We start from the raw sequence: 19,871 nt of genomic DNA, 5'->3' as shown, positions 1-19,871 counted from the left end.
ACCAGAATTCGCGCTAATTCTTACTTGTTAGTCGGATAAGAAGGTCTGCCTAAAACGGCCGCTGGGGTCGCTGTTTAATACCAAGTTAGAAATTCAAAATTAAGAAATATTAATGGGATATGGATTTAAAAATTTTATTTAAAAATGTTTAAAGGATTATTGAAGTGACGGACTCGTTACAACAGATACTCATCAATAGAATATAAACTGTGGTAAATCAAGAATTCTTTAACACTATGTTTAAAAGACTTAGAAGATAACTGTTTATATCGTATGGGTATAGAATAGAATAAAATATGCTTTATTGTCACAGAAAATTGTACAATTTTATGGACAAAGCTTACAAAAAGTCAGAAAATAACAATAATTAAAATTTACTTTTTAGCAGCATATTTAATTTTCTGCATTTGGGCTCCAGTTACTTGTAATATTTCTTGGGTTAGTTTATAAGTAATGCGAAGATCTGAGTGTAAAGTTACTTGGAACAATTTTAAAAGAATATATTTATTGATTTCCTGTCCATTAATTATAAATCCATAATCCAAGAAATTGTTTCTTATTAATTTTAACAGATGTGGTGTATCACATAGTACATGTACTGGATGATTTGTTGGACCTGCAAAATAAGGTTCTTCTGGACTTATTTGTAAACTATTGTGCAAACCTCTTCTTCAGTCTTTAATAGTCTGAATGATTTTAAATGGTAATGGTCTATCCATTTTCCTGTCATAATAAAAAAATATATTGCTTCCATGAAGTTAGCAAACCTCTCAACATGGCTGTTTCAAGTTGGCTTTATATTGAAGTAAAATAATACAAGATTAACTTGTGACCACGTTTATTGAACTCCCAAAACTTAACCTATTTTCGCCCAGCCCAGATGTTATATCAAAGAATATAGACGCTTACTATATTCTTTGGTTATATGTCTCTATGATCGTAGAACATAATATTATTATGTTACACTATAATATACTATAATACAATATAATATACACAATAATATTATACATAGGTACAATCTGACATGACACTATGAAGTGTCATATAGTATTTTTCATATAAAAAGCGTGCACGTCATTCAAGATTTACGACGTCAGAACCCCACAGCGTTGCCAAAACATCAGAATAGTAAGTAAGTGAGGAATTTTTAAAATGTCAACTATTTGTCAAACTAGTATATTAACAGTAAATACACTTAGTTTTAAGATTACTGCAACACACTAAAATACATAAGAAAACATTTTAATACAAAATTATATATTCTAAATTTTAAACTTACCTCTTTTAGGGCTTTAATAGTAAAAACCCGCGTCCCGCCATTATTTCTTGTTCAAAATAATCTATCTTATATGAAAGCTTATCAGCTTTCTACAGACTATTTATTTGTTTTGGCATAGCACAATCTAAATTTAATATGTATTCATAAATACAATTTTTTAATATATAATATATTATGATCAAATTGTGTAAGAAACCAAAACATAAACAAAATTCTTACTCTAAAAAGCGGCAACCCTTTAAAACAATTATGCCACACGCTGAACTGTCAAAAAAATTTGAAGTATTTTCATATCAGTTGCGTACAATTGTCTAATATATTTAATTAAAATTATTATTTTGTGGAATATTAGACTTCAGGAGTTATTTCATAAAATTTATATTATTAATAATAACAAATGTTTTTGGTTATTTAATCAATATAATTCTAAAATTCCCAATATAATGATTACATTTTTCTGATTATTATACCATATTGACGCCTATGAAAGATCGAGCAGTTCCGTATGGGTTTCGTATTATTAGCTGTGTCAGCAAAATTTGAACTTTAAGGTTGACGTTCTGGAAATTTTAAATATAAGTGACGTCACTTTATATAAATTGTGACGTGCACGCATTTTTATATGAAAAATACTATATGTAACATCTCCTCTTTCTAGATACATATTGACAATATCAGCATTTTACAAATACTAATAACTAATACTACTACATAGATTATAAAACTTATCTTGACATCGTGAATTATCAAATACATATTTTTACTAATGCTATGTAAATAGTCTTGTAACTTATTTGGTAAACTGATTTTTGCTTCTCTATTGATAACACTTTGACACTCACTTGCTGTGTCATCACATTTACAATTATTTTCATTATTGTATACATCCTTACTACTACTAGCCATACAATTATTCTCACCATTAGATGAATCACCCCTACTGGGTTTACAGTTTTCTCTTACATTCTCATTGACAGGAGAATTTATAACTGTTGGATTTTTTGTATTTTTTAGAAAGGAAGAATTTCTCCTGTAAAGTCTTCCGTTTTGATCACTCACCAAGTATGAACGTGGAGTGTTAGTGTTTGAAATACCTTTTCCTTTTTTAATTTAAACAATATACACTCATGGACAAAAATATCGAATATTTTGGAATTTTCCAATTTTTTTTGTAGTCACTATTATTTCAAAATAATTTTAGATTACTGATAATACTCATATAGTAGGCTGATGTACTCAACTGGTTTAAAATATTTTGATGTTTATTTTGACGTTTATTCAGTGGTTAGTGTCATCCGTACATTTTATCATTAAAATCCTTCTTCACGTAAAGGAAAAATCATACTAATTCGGTTATTTTTAGTTTAATTTATTAAGTTTAATTAAATATTGTTCATTTAACTAAGTTTAAAACAAGTATCCCACCAATTCGACACTGCGATGAAGTCCAAGTAGCACATATTGTAATTTTGTACGAGGAAGGATATGCACAAACAGGTATCTCACGACGTCTCAGCAGAACTGAATCTGTAGTTTCGAATACTCTAAAAAGGTACCGCGAAACAGGAAATTTTGTACGAAGGCCTGGTCAAGGAGGTCCAACCGCAATTGATCGCCGTTTTTTGGTTCTTAATTCTACACGAAATCGTTCATTGACATCGATGAACCTCAGAAATGAGCTATTAAATGTTAGATAAGTTAATGTGAGTTCACAAACAGTTAGACGAAGATCAAAAGAAGCAAACTTAAAGCCCAGGCGCCCCGCCAAAGTTCCACGTCTTTTCCAAAATCATAAAGCTCGTCGTTTGAAATTTGCAAGAACACAGATTTAGTGGAATATCGACAACTGAAAAAACGTTCTTTTCACTAACGAGACCAGAATCCTATTGTGGAAGCCAAATGGTCAAAACTACGTCTACAGAAGAGTTGGAGAACGATTCGCCAGCTGCAGTCTCGCCCAGTCCGTTAGTTTTGGGGTTAATGGCATAATTCTTTGGGAAGGTATTAGTTGGGAGGTAGGTACTTACCGCACTTGTGGAAGTGGACGGATGACTAGTGATTCTTACGTTTAAAACATCCTGCAAGATCATGTTTTGTCATATGTTGGTTACATTGGATATGAAAGATTCACGTTAATGCTCGACCACATGTCGCTGCCAAAGTGAGTAATTATCTTGATGAGGTCCAAATTCGAAAATTGGATTGGCCACCGTTTAGTCCGGATTTAAATCCAATAGAGCACATGTGCGATCACCTAAAACGCAGCATACGACAAAGAAATCCCGTTCCAAATACGATAGAGCTGCTTCGGCTTGCTGCACAGGGTCAATGGAATGCAATTTTCCAAGGATATGTCCAAAATTTACTTGCACGCATGCTGAGAAAGTTGCAAGCAGTAATAAGAGCTAGAGGGGGGAATACTCGTTACTGATCATGCACTTCTTTCAGTTAAAACGACTTGTTTACGCAATTTAAATTATCATTTAAGTTTAGAGTAAAATAATCTTATTTACCTAATATTAACATTAATTTTTTTCACAATTTTCACCGCATAAAAACTTAAAATTGTTCAATAAACATTGTTAAATAATACTAATAAATAACTCTATTTTACAATAAACGACTTGATTGACCAGCATTTATTTTGAAAAAACAAAAATTTGAAAATTCCAAAATATTCGATATTTTTGTCCATGAGTGTAACTTGATTTTCATTAAATTAGAATTGTGCTGAGCCCATCTATCATAATAGTTTTTTGATACCAACTTTCTTTCTATTTTTTTCTCATACTCATTAGTGATTTTGGGTTCTAACAATCTATTTGACATAGGCAAACCTGTTCTTAGTAACCTGCTTTGTAACAGCTCCGAAGGTGAAGCATTCAGACCACATAGTGGTGTAATTCTATAATTTAACAAATGAACAAACATTTCGTCTTCATTTTTACATTTTTTCAATATTTGTTTACATATGTGTACTGTCTTTTCAGCCAACCCATTCGATTTTGGGTACCTTGGACTTATAAAGACACACTGTATATTGTACTGATTACAAAATTCTTTAAATTTAAAGCTGTTGTAGGGATTATTATCAGATATAAATTTTGCAGGGATCCCAAAATTGGAAAATATTACTTTTAATTGCTTTAAAATTTCATCTATACCCTTATTTTTTATTTCTTTCGATTCAAACCAGTTGCTGTAGTAATCAGCTAACACTAAGTAGAGACATATTCTAATATATCAGACCCCACTATCTCAAATGGATATTTGGGTACCTCATGTGGTATTAGTGGTTCTTTTACTTTGTTTCTGCTAAATTTTTCACCTATACGACACCTAGATATATAATTTTCAAGGTTAGTTATTATTCTAGGCCAATATATTTTTCTTGCCAACCTTTTTGTTTTCTCCATACCAAAATGAGATTTATGTAACTCTCTAACCATGTGACTGTAGTTTTTTAGGTATGCAAACTCTGTCATTGAAAAATAAAACCCCCTCATTCATCAATAAATCATTTTTTATTTTAAAATACTGCTTTAACTCATCATTATCTACTACTTTTTTGTTTGGCCACCCTTTTATATAATACTCAGTTACTTTTTTAAGATTATTATCATACATAGTTTCTTTGTTTATTTCTGCTAACCTTCTATTGGTAATAGGTAGGGAAGGGCGTTCCACAGCGAAACATGTTCCACACTGAAACAAAGAGATTTTAAAATTCAAATACCGCGCCAAATCAACGCAACCTTCGCTTCAGAGAAGTTACCGCCGTCCTCTACTTGTTATCTTAACCTCAGTGTATGTAAATCCGCCGTTCTGTTGCGACGAAAAAAATATTGTTTTTCTGGTTCCAAGTAAATTTTAAGTGATATATTTTCAACCCGGTAAGTCTCCAATTATTTAATTTAATATTTGCTAAGAACGTTGCGGGGTAAGGTACATAAATGATTGATGATTTCTGAAATTTGAGGCATTTTGAATGTTTTAGGTTAGGTTGTTTTTAGTTTTAATTTAAGTTAATTGTTGGGAAAAGTGCTTAATGGTCCAGATTGAAACAAGTCCATGTGGGGCACAGTGAAACATGTTTCACTGTACCCCATGACACATGCAACAATGTTTTAATTATTTGTTTTTTAGTTGTCATCCAAGTTTAAGATGGCTCGTAACCGTAAGCGCAAAACAAACATTGGCACTTTCAGTCAAGAGCAGATGAAAGCAGCTGTGCGTCTCGTTGTTCAAGAAAATCTGCCTATAAGACGAGCAGCCGAATTACAAGGTGTTGCCTATGTTACTTTGTTTAGGTAAGAAATCAGATGCATTTAAGTAACTTTTTCTGTTGTGTGATGCACTATTTTTCATTTCTAAAAATAGTTTTTCTTTTATTTTAGGTATGTATGCAAAGTTTTTCGTCCCAAATATGATGTGAGGTTAATTTTTACACATGATGAAGAGAAAACCTTAGTTGACTATATTTTGACCTCTGCAAAGATGTGCTATGGACTTACTCCACTGGAATGCCGCAAGCTTGCGTTTTAGTCAGCAATAAAAAACAATAAGGAAATCCCTAATAATTGGAAAGAACAAAAAATGGCAGGTAGAGAGTGGTATTTTGGCTTCAGGAAAAGGCATCCAGAATTAAGTTGTCGAAAACATTGTTTTATCCCGTTCTACTGCGTTTAACAGGCACAATGTTTCAACTTTTTTCAAAAATCTTGAAACAGTTCTTAAGCATGAGTCTCGTTTTAGTGATGGTAGTAGTCTTTAATTTAGACGAAACTGGAACCACCACAGTTCATGCTCCTCCTAAAATTCTTGCCAAAAAATGTATGAAACAGGTCTCTCAATGTACTAGTGGGGATAGAGGGGTTCTTGTAACGACCTGCAGTATCATTTGTGCTGGTGGTTATGCCTTACCTCCGGCCATGGTATTTCCCAGAGTTCATTTCAAGGAAATGATGATACAAGATGCTCCAGCTGATACGTTGGGATTGGCTGCTTCTTCTGGATGGATGAACAGGGAATTATTTCCGCAAGTAATGGAACATTTTATAAAATATTCTTCTGGTTCTTGTAACAACCCCAGCCTTCTCATCATGGATAATCACGAGAGCCATTTGTCAATGGAAACCTTGGATCTTGCAAAGTCGAATGGGGTCACAATATTGACACTACCTCCACATTGCTCAAACAAAATGCAGCCCTTAGATGTAGCAGTATTTTCATCGTTCAAGGCGCATTATAACAATGCCATGCAAGGTTGGCTTCTTAATCACCCTGGTATTCCAGTAAATATTTTTAATGTCGGAAGTTTTGTTAAAGTTGCGCATGAAAGATCAATGACACCTACGCATCAGTTCAGGATTTAAGAAAACTAGCATCTTCCTTTATGATCCAGAAATATTTTCAGATGACGATTTCCTCATGTCGGCTGTAACAGACAGACCAGAAAATCATTCTGCACCAACAGTTATTTAACAGCCTGAGCAAGAAACAGAAAAACAGCAAGGCATCGAGGAAACTGATGAAACGCCAGCAGAAAATAAAACCAATAATAAATCTTCTTTTGTTTTTTCACAAATCTTTCGAAGATTTCCAAAGGCACAAAAAAGAAAGATTCAAAAATCTAGAAGGCAAGGAAAAACAATTATTGCGACTGACTCAAAAGGACGAACTAGCTAAAAGGGAATTGAGTAGAAAAAAAGTAAACCAAACAGCTGTTAAAAAGGTGACAAGAAAAATTACAGATGATGATGATGACGAAGAACAAGAATGGCAGGAATCATCAAGTGAAAGCGATTGGATACCGGAAGATCCAATTCCAGATCTTACTGAGGAATTAACCAGACCTCCAACTAAAAATAACTTCGTTTTGGTACAGTTTACGACCAAGAATTTGATTAACTTTGTTAGGAAAATATTGAACGTTTTGGAAAAAGATGAATTTGAAATTTCCTTTATGAGGAAAAGCGCAAAAGTAACTGGCAAATTCTTCTTTCCTACAAACCCAGATATTTCAGTTGTTCGGTTAGAAGATATTAAAATGCTTTTACCTCAACCGATTTTTTCTGGCTCAACGCCAAGACAAAATGCCTACATGAGTTTTGAAATAAATTTTAACAATCATGACGTTCGGTAAAATATATCTATTAATAAGTTCATTTAGGTCCTAGTGAGTAGAACTTGTATGACACTACATATTTTACATTAAACATATTTTTGTTTAGAAAGTGTTTCATTGTACCCCACCGATAGTTTCAGTGTGCCACATATTTGGGGCACACTGAAACAAATGACATGGTAATAAAAAAATAATAAAAGATAGATAATATTATTAGATAATTCAAACCAATCGCTGCTTTAATGACAAGTAATGTCTAATATTTGCGATATTACAAACAAATTATACAAAAATCTAACTTTTCTAAAAAAAATGTCATTTGAAAAAAAAATGATCCACTGTGGAACACTCTCCCCTATTTCAATGTTAATCGCATGCACAACTTCTTCCATTTTATCATCTTCTTTTACAAATGACCTACTTAAAAGATTAGCTACATACATCTTTGAACCTGGTACACTCTACTTCAAAATTATATTTTAGAATTTTTAACCGCATCCTTTGTAATCTGGATGTAATTTTATTAATATCTTTTTGTTGTATGCCGATTATTGGCTTGTGATCAGTTTGTACTATTATTTTATTGCCGTAAACAAACTGATGAAATTTATTTAGACTAAAACAAATTGCTAAATATTCTTTTTCTATTTGTGCATACCTTATTTCAGTATCAGTTAACCTTCGTGAGCAAAATGCTATGGGTTCTTGTATGCCTTCTTGCATAAGGCAACCTTTCATACCGTACTGGGAACTATGGCTTTGTATTGTAATCGGTAAGTTTGGGTTAAATATTTTAAGGGTTGGTAAATTACCTATAACTTTTTTCATGTTATTAAATGTATTATCATGGTCAGCAGTCCACAAAAAGTTTACATTGCTTTTTATTAACCTCTTAGTGGTGCTACTATTTCTGTTAGATTTGGTATAAATTTTATTAGATAATTTACCATTCCCAGTACCATTACCATCCCCATACTTAACAGCTGTTTTTTATTTTCTGGTACCTCTAACGCCATTATTGCCTCTACATATAAGTTATCTGGTTTTATCCCCTCTTTGGAATAAATCTGCCCCAAATATTTCACTTCATTTACTTTATATTGTAACTTATTAGAATTAAATTTAACATTAAATTGCTTAACTCTTTCTAATACTTTATTTATTATCAAATCATGTTCTCTTTCATCTTTTCCTGTTACTATTATATCAGCAAAGTATATTGGAACATCTAAATCCCCCAAAATATTCTCATTTACCAGTTGAAAAACTTCTGGACTACATGATAGGCCAAAACACAATCTCTTAAAGCGATATTTGCCGAATGGGGTTATGAATGTGCATAATCTTTGGCTATCTTTATCTAACCCTATATGATAAAAGGCATCTGAGATATCCATCACACTAGATACTTTTCCACCTTAGTTTTAAACTTATTTCTTCTATTGTTGGTATGGAATGCCTATCTATACACATGTACTTATTCAAATGGATGGGTAAACAAATTCTTAACTTGTCTGAATTAGGCTTTTCAACACAAACTATATTACTTACCTATTCTGATGGTTCATCTACCTTCTCAATTATATCTCTGTGTACTAAATCATCCAAAGTAATTTTTAGCTTACCTCTAATTTTTTCAGCAACTCTTCTACAACTACTTACAACTGGCCTATAACCATCTTTTAATTTAATTCTATATTTAAATGGTACTTTACCAGTGCCCTCAAACAACTGTTTATTTTTGTTAATGAGACTGTTTTTGTTATCTCTCTTATTGTTTAAATTAACTTCATCCAGTTTGCAAATTATCTTTAATGTTACACATGTTTTTAATCCAAGAATAGGTTTGCCTTGTACATCTACAACTACCAATTTTATATTTGGAATATTATTTTTGATTAAACATTTTAGGACTATACTGCCTACAACTCTAATTTTATTGTCATCATAAGCTACAATACTTTGCTCAGAATGAACTATTTCATTATCCCTTTCTAATTTTTGAAGTTATACTTCTATAAGCGCGCTCCACGTTGGAAATTTGTATGGCAGTGAATCTGTGAAATCATTACATATGTAAGATAATGAGTAAGAGAGAGACAGGAGATATATTTTCTCTCTTTTCCTCTCTCGAATATAAAAATGTTCCTTTTGTATATATAATTTAATATTATATATATTATATAAAGATATAATAATATATACATATAATATATATAATAAAATATTTATTAATATTATTATTTATGTGATATGTTTTGTATTATTTATTAAATGTTCATAATTATATTAGTCTTTTGAATTTCAAAATAATAATCTCAATAAATCACTGTATGATCCAGAACTGTCAATTTTGAAATGTGTTTGTGTTATGTCCTCGGCAGTATAGTAGTCAGTATCCCCGCCTGTCACGCGGGAGACCGGGGTTCGATTCCCAGTCGGGGAAGACTTTTTTATTAATATTATTACATGATAAATTAAACATATATGCTTAAGTAGAAAAGTTATGTATATTATTGTCATTTTTAAATACTTATGAATATTGCATTTTAATTTGTATTGTATTATTATATTAATAACAAAATAAACAATGAATTTTACGTATGTACACACATACAGAGTATGTGTAAAAACATTTTTGCATTCAACTCGTTTCATACATATATGAAAATAAAAATATACATTTTCATCACAATATTGATTCAATCCTTCATTTACTACATATACTCCTATTACAGGTCAAAAGTTGTTTATTAATTGTTAGTAAGTTGTTATTAATTCTGTTTCTCTTTCTGCTATGTCTTACCTATAGCATTACATATGTAATGATTGTGCAAATTGACTCCCAAATACATGTAACAGCGAATGCGTGTATAGAAGTGTAACCTACACTGGCAGTCCCACTGGACTGCCACACCCGTTTTTTTTTATCCAACTTAGTGGAAGTACATTACATTGAGCCGCAGAATCAACCTTAAACTTAATTATACTATTATCAATACATACATTTTCTGTCCTCTAAATCTGAATTATTATTTTCATAAATGTTAAATATAGTCAGATTATCAATAACAACATCCTCATCATTTGAGTTAAAATCATCAACAACATTTACATGGTGGTTAAATTGATTGCTATTCATATTTTTATTATAATAATTGTTAAAATATTTACCTTTATGCTGAGTTACCTTGTTATAGCTATAATTATCTGTTTTACTGTTACCAGTTTTGCATCCAACTACAAAATGTCCCACCTGTCCACACATTGTACATTTTTTTCCAAAAGCGAAACATTTGTCCTTGATGTGTCCTTTTCTGCATTTTAGGCAACTGTACTCCTTACTATTATTATTGCCTCTGTCGCTAGTACTGGGATTATCTTGACTGAAACTTCTTCTTCGAATTAGATTTACTTCTTCCTTGTTAAAGTCTTTTGCTTGGATCTTAGTAGCTTCCATTGTCTTACATGTGTCCTCTGCAGTTTTCAGATGTAAATTACTTATTCCCAATAGTTTTTCTTGTAAATTATGATCTTGGACACCTAAAATTATCCTATCTCTTATGAGGCTGTCTTCTTGAGTTTCAAAATTGTATGGTTTAACCAATATTTTTAAGTTTTTTATAAAATGATCCATACTTTCTCCTTCTGCCTGATTTCTTGAAAAGAACTTGAAACAATCAAAGGTTTCATTATTACGGGGTTTACAATAATTGTCAAAAGCTGTTATTACTTCTTTGTATTTTCCTTGTTATTCTTCTGTGAGATTCAATGTATTAAACACTTCTATGGCCTCTTCTCCAGCATAACTTAAGAACAAAGCAATTTTTCTTTCATCTGATTTACCACTTAAATTGGCTGCTTTTAGGTAAATATCAAAATGCTGTTTAAACTTTTCATAGTTTTTATGTAGGTTCTGATCGAATATTAGATTAGATGGAGGCTTAGATCCACTTAACTCCAATTTTGAGACTATACTAGGGAACTATTAACACATCAGTACTTTACGGTGCTTTTCCCAATGTATATTCTTATTAATTTACACCAGACACCATGTTTCAAGTTGGCTTTATGTTAAAGTAAAATAATACAAGATTAACTTGTGACCACATTTATGAAACTCCCAAAACCTAACCTATTTTCAACCAGCCCAGATTTTATAGGTCTCTATGATCTTAGAACATATAGGTACAATCTGACATGACACTATGAAGTGCTATATATGTAGAAATGGCAACCTGTACGTAATTGTAGGGTTTCAATAGCTTGTCATTAACTTTGTCGAACCTTTTGTCCATCTGTCAAGTCGGATTTCTTTATAATAATAATGACAGGTTTTAAAATGCCAGGAATGATCTTAATTATTTTTTGTCCAAGCTTTTAAAGTTGAAATCGCAGGCAGAGGATATCCTTTTTTTAATAATAAACGGTAGGTTTTAGTACCAGCTGAATATAAGGATATAGCTTGGGATAGTTCTTCCACAGACCATACAGTAGGAATTTTTGGATTTTGCAAATGTTTTAATTGTCTGGGTGTAAAAAGTTTTTCTACTGCTGATTTTATTTGAAGCAGTTCAGCTACTTGTTCTTTTAGAAGTTTAATTTTTTTTTTCGAATTTACAAGTTCCAAAGTCTCATTGGTGGGATCAGTGTTTACCCTAAAAAATTAAGCACATTAGTCTGCATACTTTTTTAAATAAGTTTTAGAAAACAACCAAGTTGCTACTGGAATTATTATTAACATACCCTATCGACTTAGATGTTGATGGTACATCTTCAATATTAAGTTGGCTACAATTTCCTTCTTGAGCTTGAACTTTGACTTGACTGAAAAAATATCATATATATTTTTATTAAGACTAAAACAAGTAGTGAATTGATGCCAGCCACCATCCATGCAGATGGTTCTGGTGCATCTGATGTGAGATTTATTTATCATTTTATTAGAAAGATAGGTAATATCAAATATGTAAAAGAAATAAAATTAGACTTACTCACAATCAATTTAATTTTACTACCAAAACGACTGGTTTGGCTTTCTAAACTTTGCAAAGCATCTTCAGGTCAAACGGTACAAAGTAAATTAAATGGTGCCGGTACAAGAATTTTTAGATAATGATTCGTGATACATAGCTCAAACTATCCTGTATTGCTGATAATGGGTGATCTTCGGTTCGATGGGATGTTGTAACTGTAGGACAATTAACGAGGAAGTTTCTTGAGGGGAGAGATGTTAACAAATGAAATAGGAGTAAGGTATATGTGATTGTTAGAGGAAAGTGATGTATATTATTTAAATTATTAAAGTTATTTATATATTATATTCAAGAGATATATTTTAGAAATGTGTGTTAATTTATTGAAATTTTTTACAGTAAGAGGACAGTTATATGACAATGAATGAAATTAGTTTTACTATTTTGTGGGTGTGCAATTTCTTTGACTCGTAATTAACAAATTTTTGATAAAAAGCATTTAATGTCTAATTTTTTATTTCTTTTACCTATTTGAAATGGATGCACACAAGCAACACATTCATGATAGGTAATATCCTTTTAGAACAATGTAAAACATTATACCTACTGAAAAGAAAAGTATGCTTTTCCTTTCTAGGCATAAAAATTGATTGTACCTATCAACCTATGCATTGATATTTTTTATGACTAATAATTAAAATAAAGATTTAGACTTACGTCGTTGACCTAGAAGTAGTAAGAAGCTTCTCAACACACTTTTTGGAAGCTCTGTGTTTAGCTCTTTGTACCTTTTTCTTTTTGTTGTTTGAAAGGGAAGCCGATTTTGATTTAGGCAAATGAAGACTAGGTACTGCCTCAGGTTTGAGTTTCAGACCCTTTTTAGAAACGTAATTTAAAAGTTCCTGTTGTAGATTTCTTTGATAATCTTCTGTTTTAAAATGTTTAGAACAAATTCTTGCAGTATTACAATTAAATTTATCCTGTCTACAACAAGATATTATCCACAGTTTTCTGGTCACGCTATCTTTAGGGAATGTATGAAACCTAAAGATTTTATCTTTATCTTCATTGTCATTATTGCAACAAGCAACTGCACAGCGCATTTTGAAAAAGGTACAAAACCAGATATACAATGGCAAATAAAAAGTTTGTTTTACAAAAAAACTACTATACAGTAAAATAAACTAATCAGTAACTAAACACCACAGGTACTTAAGACTCTATAATATGGGGGTATATACTCTGGCTTTAACTGAAGAAAAAACGCGGTAAATTGATACAATGTAATCAAATGCTCGGGCTCGGGGCTCAGGCCACCCTCAGGCATAGAAAAACCGATGTGTTCGGTTGTTCTCTGGCTCAGGCATATTTTGACAGATTCATTGTCGGAAACCTACAACACAACAATTCCTACTTCTCAGTATTATAGCTCAAGTATCCTACTATTGCAGACTTCTTTCTTTAAAAAAGAAGAATTATTCTAAATAGTGGAAGTGTATACTAAATCCATCAAATTTTGGATAGTATATATTTAAAAAATATATTTTAGTTGTTATAATTTAACATAACTATTTATTATATGGTGTAAATAAATAAATATTGGGTACTAGTTTAATAAACCGGAACCGTGTCTACGGAGATGAAATTTATATCAATGAATTTTCCTTCACTTACTTATGATTGTGCAATGATTTTTATTCGGTGCAAAGCGTTCTTTTTTATGTAATTCCGATTTAAAATATGCCCGATTTTCAAAAGCCACCGCCATTATTCGCCATTATTTACCACGAAACAACAAGAAATGGCAGGACTGACAACTGTTTCTTATGATCAAGAAGGGTAATTTTAACCAGTGTTGCCATAGTTATTCAAAATTATGTTTTCTAATGAAAAATAAAAATTTACCTAAAACGTAAAGTTTATAAATTATTACCTACTTTTAACTGAAAAGTATAGCTTTTTTACAAGGGTCAGTTTAGATTTGGTTACGTTACTATACGTTTATTATCACGTTTTCTTATGAACAATAAAAATTTTGATAAAATTTTATTCTTATTACTGCTTTTTTACCAGCGTTAGGTTAGATTTGGTTACGTTGGTTTAGTTCTAATTTCATGTTTTCTTATGAAATATAAAAATTTTGATTTTTAATTATACAAAATTTTATTATTATTACTGCTTTTTTACCAGCGTTAGGTTAGATTTGGTTACGTTGGTTTAGTTTTAATTTCATGTTTTCTTATGAAATATAAAAATTTTGATTTTTAATTATATTATAACATTTTTTTTATTTATATTACTGCTTTTTTTTACCAGTGTTAGGTTAGATTTGAGTTATTGGTTTACATTTTTAATAATAAAATAAGACGATGGTTAACGGGTACTCGTTTTGCACGTGGTTATTAAGATTGTATCCACCTGTTTTAATTAAGGTAATTTTCATGAAATTTTTATATCTTTTAAAGGTTAAAACTGGCAACAATGTCAAAAGTACATAAAATTTAACTTCTTGCGCATGGCCGCCATATTGTTTTAAAATATTAAAAATCTTGATTATTTTAAACAATTTTACCCATTTTTTCATAATTTAACAGTAAAAAACAGTGAGATTTAATATGTTTTAGTTACGTTTTTTTTATTAAGACATGTATATATACTTTTCTTTGCTTTTTATGTAATTTTTTTTATTCATACTACTTTTTTTGTTATTTTTTCTGTATTTTTGATTATTTGGGCACTTTTACTAGTTTAAAGCAAAAAAACATTAAAATTTGAGGTTTTTTTTCACTTTTTCGGCGAAGTCCACAAAAAATTTGGCATTTTTGAGGCGTTCCGGCTTACTAAATAATTACCAAATATTGTTTGTCGGTAATAAGCAAAGTTCTATTTTATTTACTATTTATAAAAAGGGACAGCAGAGAGAGGAAACAATCCAATTACAGTAGAGACAAAGAAGACGAGACGAAATGTAAGTTGGAAACACGGCCGAAATTTGAAGGAAGTGGAGGTTCTGTTCATGTTAAAGCAGTGGCGCACCCAGAATTTGTCTTAGGGGGGGGGGGGGTTTTGAAATTTTTTTATGCTACCTCCATTTTGAGTCCCTAAAAATTGGGTTTTAGTTTAATTTAAAGTACTAAAGATAACAGTGCCAAAGATTCAGGTATCTATTATCCTGCCTACCAACTAAAACCATCCTCTCTTACTTGTGCGCTGTTGACGGTCGCACGTACCATACCCCGAAAGTGGGGTGGCCACTGTAAGGCTGAAGGCATTTTTGGAACACTCCCTTCTCATATCTAGATCTTACCTATTGTTCTAAAGCTATTTTCTTGTGTCATTTTAAAATAATTACTATTTTAATGGGAATAAGCCACAATTGAAGTTTAAAATAAGGTTATTGACGTTTGATATTAATCCAACTTGTAAATACAATACATTTTGAAGTCGGCTATCGCCGTATTCGCCATATATCGTTGTGAGGTTTTTGGGGCCAACGTTCGTCAGGCATTCTCAATAGATGTCCAAACAATTTTGAACCTCTTCTTTATATTCTGTCAATGACCGTTTCTGTAGCATTCATATTGTTTCTTATAGATTCGTTGGTCTTCCTTTCCTGCCTTGATGTTCTAGCACTTCTTCTCAAATAATCCATTTTAAATGCCAGCAATCTTCTCTTCAGGTCTGCATTAATTGTCCATACTTCAGAGCCATAACAAATAATTGATTCAAAAATGGTTTCCCTATTCTTTTTTTGTTCCTTTTGGAACTGTTGTGATCCCACCATAAGGAGTTCAGACATCCTACAATTTTACGTCCCTGATTAATTCGTGTTTAATTTCGGTTTCTTCCAAGCCGTTCGTAGCAATGAGTGGACCTAAATATTTAAATTTTTCCACTTGTTTGATTTCCACGTCCTTGTCTATCAACACTTCAAACCTTGCTTTTGAATTGATAACTAAGTAAATATTCTGTTTTCTTCATGATGACTTGTAACCCCCATTTTAAAAATTCTCTCTATAGACGCTTTATCACAAATTCTAGATCATAAGAATCTCGAGCTAGGATGACTTGGTCATCCGCAAAGTTCAGGGAGAACAGTACGTCATTTCCTATGGGGATTCCTATTCCTTGGCAGTGGTTTTTCCAATTTTGGAGGGCTGCCTCAATATATAAATTAAACAGTAAGGGTGACATACTGCATCCTTATTTTAGTCCTTTAGTTACTTTTATTGGCTCTGATAGTCTATATCCGATTTTTAGGTAAGTAGTGTTATCCCTGTATACTTCTGTGATTATTCCTAAAAGGTATGGACTAATGTCGAGTTGTTGTTAAGATTGCCACAATTTATGGGCGTCTTGGAACTGTAGTCTTGGAACTGTATTATACGCCTTTTCTACGTCGATGAAGGCTAGATGTACTTCGGTACCAACCGCTATTCTTTTTTCTATTAATTGTTGGAGTTATCAGTGCAAGATCAAATATCAAAGATTCAAACGTCACTAAACTTATTTTAACTTTCAATTGCGACTTATTCCCATTAAAATAGTAATTAGATCTTATCTCTGTCGTTAGCCCGGTTGGTGTTTCTCTTCTTCTTCTTTTTTTTAATGACTGCTCGGATGTAATTGTGAACACTATTCCATCCCTCCGTATTTCCCGTCATCTTCACGATCATCTCTCTTACAGTCACAGGGTTCATACCTATTTCTTTATACATTCTGTTTCTCTCCACTGTACATCTATTACACTCCAGCATTGTGTGAGTAACAATGTCGGAATATTCGCAGTATAGGCATTTATCTGTATCTGTCTTTCTGAACCTATGAAGATACGCCCTAAAACAGACAATCTACCCAGTCCCTTAGGCTCGGGATCAGCATCTTTGTCCACTGAGCGACATATTCCTTGTTGTTCCACTCTTCTTGCCATCTTTCCTCCCTTTCTTCTTTTTTTTTTATAGCTGTTGTCAAATGCTTTTTTCTCCCATAGAGATGTCTCTTTTCTACTGCTAACACATGAAGAGGAACACAACCAGTGATAGTCCACAAGGCCGCCGCAGATACAGTCCTGTAGGCGCATGCTACTCGCAACAGACTCGTTCTATCTACTTTTTCATAAGCCTAATATTAGGTATCTATACCTAAATATAATATAAAATATTATTAATTATTGTGTATTTATACAATAATTATTGTGTTCTACATATTTAAAGTGGTAATTTAATAATTCAATCAGCGTTTTGGATTTATTGTATAGTGTGTGAAAGACACGTTACATTTTCCTACTATTCTTTATATATTGTGGCTGTGCTACGTCCCCTACTCTGTTTAAAATATTCTTGGAAAAGACACTCAAACCATGGAGGAGAAAGTGCGAAGGAATGGGCATACCAGTAAGAGACGAATACCTATACACCTTAAGTTTTGCCGACGATCAAGTAGTCATCGCACAAGATGAAGAAGATCTCAGCTTTATGCTCAGAAAACTAAAAGAAGAATATAAAAACAACTGAATGGAAATAAACTTAGAGAAAACCGAATACCTAACAACAGAAAACAAGGATATGAGAAACCTAGAGATAGACGAGGGAAGACAAATAAATGGAACAGATAAATTCAAGTATTTAGGAACCATAATATCGAACCAGGGAACAACAGAAGAAGATATAAACAACAGACTGAGACAAACAAGAAATTGTATAAGACAACTAAACTCAGTGTTGTGGGATAAGAACATTACGATAAAGACAAAAAAGAGAATATATAATACCCTGACAAGAAGTATCCTGACATATGGGTCCGAAAACTGGACAATAAACAAGAGAAATAGAGGTAGAATAAGAGCAGTAGAAATGGAGTTCCTGAGGAGAAGCTGTAGACTTACAAAAAGAGACAGAATTGAAAACGCAGAGATTAAGCGGAGAATGGGAGTGCAATCAGACATAATCGACTATATAGAGGAGAAGAGACTATCCTGGTACGGCCACGTCAGAAGAGCGGACAGAGGACGCTGGATAAACAAAATCACAGAATGGAGCCCGATTGGAAGAAGAAAGAGAGGAAGACCCCGAAGGTCATTCAGAGATGAAATCGACGAGGCTATGGAAAAAAGAACCCTGCGAGATGGAGACTGGAATGACAGGGAAAATTTGAGAAAACGGTTGAGTGAAGGAAGACAGTGAAAACTGTGGAAATCCTTAGTAGTAGTAGTCTTTATATATTGTTTACTTTATATGCCCTGGGGGGGGGGGGGTTTAACCCCCAAAACCCCCCCTGGGTGCGCCACAGTGTTAAAGTCGCAACTTTCGACGGAAAATCGTCATGGAACAACTACATGAAACAGTTCGAATCAGATGCAAGAGCGAATGGATGGTCTGAAAAAGAAAAGGCTGTAAACCTGACTACCGCTCTTCGAGAAAATGCCTTAGATGTGCTTCAGACCATAGCCGTAGAGGAGACTGATGATTTCAAACAACTTAAGAAGAGGTTAAATATGCGATATGGCCACGAACATTTGGAGCATGTATATCAGTCGCAGCTTAAAAATCGAAGACAAAAGAGAGATAAGGCTCTTCAAGAATATGAGGTAGATATTGCCAGATTAATACTGTATGCTTATCCAACAGCTTCTGAAGAGATGATGGAAAAATTGGCCGTTCAAACATTTATTGATGGTCTTCGTGATCATGAAATGCAGAGAACACTACGATTAGCTCGTCACAAGACGCTGGTTGATGTCTGGTTGGCCTCTGGCGGGTACAGTAAAGTTAGGACTGTAAAAGCGGAAGGAGATGAGGTATGGCATATAAGAAAACGAAATAAGATGCTGGAATTGTGGCGAAATAGGACACGTACGAAGTTCATGTAAGCACCCTAGATACGACGCAAACCAAGAAACTCACCATCAGGAAAACTAGAACCGTTCGGCCTTAGGGGGGCAGATTCGACCCGAAACTTTTCCAAAGGCATACGTTGTTGGTGGATACGGGAGCAACTAGAACCATTATACGCCCGACAGTTATAAACAGCCGTAAGAAACTGTTACTAACGAGGTTGCGACTTCGGACCGCTACAGATGAAAATGCCAACATTCATGGAGAAATCCAGATACAATTAAGAATTGGAGCAGAAAAGTTCGGCCATACTGTTATAGTTGCTGACATCGAAGAGGATGTTATATTAGGAATGGACGTAATAAATATGCATGGATTTAAATTGGATTTTAAGAATAAGGTAATCAAAGTTGGTAACGAGGAGGTATTTCTTCATCCACATGATGACAACACTGTGCAAGCAACCGTTAAAGAAGATACAGTCGTGCCTGCGAGAAGTGAAACGATCATAGTAGCGCGGTTACAGGGAATTGTGGACGAAGGGACACCTGATATGATGGAGCCTTGGAACCATGACGACGAGGTTGGTCGAGGAATCATAATTGCAAAGAAATTGGTGACTTCGGCTAAAAAAATACCTGTGAGACTTATCA

The 19,871-nt window shown here is 32.8% G+C and overlaps 2 protein-coding genes across 2 annotated transcripts; one reads left to right on the top strand and one right to left on the bottom strand.

The window, feature by feature from the left end:
• Positions 1 to 13,702, bottom strand: LOC140439518 (uncharacterized). The gene is made up of 3 exons (XM_072529484.1): positions 13,103 to 13,702; positions 12,156 to 12,236; positions 1 to 12,067 (listed from the first exon to the last, which is right to left on the bottom strand). The coding sequence occupies exons 1-3, from the start codon at positions 13,486 to 13,488 to the stop codon at positions 11,767 to 11,769; spliced, it is 768 nt and encodes a 255-aa protein (XP_072385585.1). The 5' UTR covers positions 13,489 to 13,702; the 3' UTR covers positions 1 to 11,766.
• On the top strand, positions 6,022 to 6,657 carry LOC140438669 (uncharacterized). Its single transcript, XM_072528317.1, has one exon. The coding sequence runs from the start codon at positions 6,022 to 6,024 to the stop codon at positions 6,655 to 6,657; it is 636 nt and encodes a 211-aa protein (XP_072384418.1).
• Positions 13,703 to 19,871: the final 6,169 nt, after the last annotated feature.

Source organism: Diabrotica undecimpunctata, chromosome 4, assembly GCF_040954645.1.
Source record: "Diabrotica undecimpunctata isolate CICGRU chromosome 4, icDiaUnde3, whole genome shotgun sequence".
Lineage (NCBI taxonomy): Eukaryota > Metazoa > Arthropoda > Insecta > Coleoptera > Chrysomelidae > Diabrotica > Diabrotica undecimpunctata.
The sequence above is the reverse complement of the archived record's forward strand: the minus strand, read 5'-3'. Positions and strand labels throughout refer to the sequence as shown.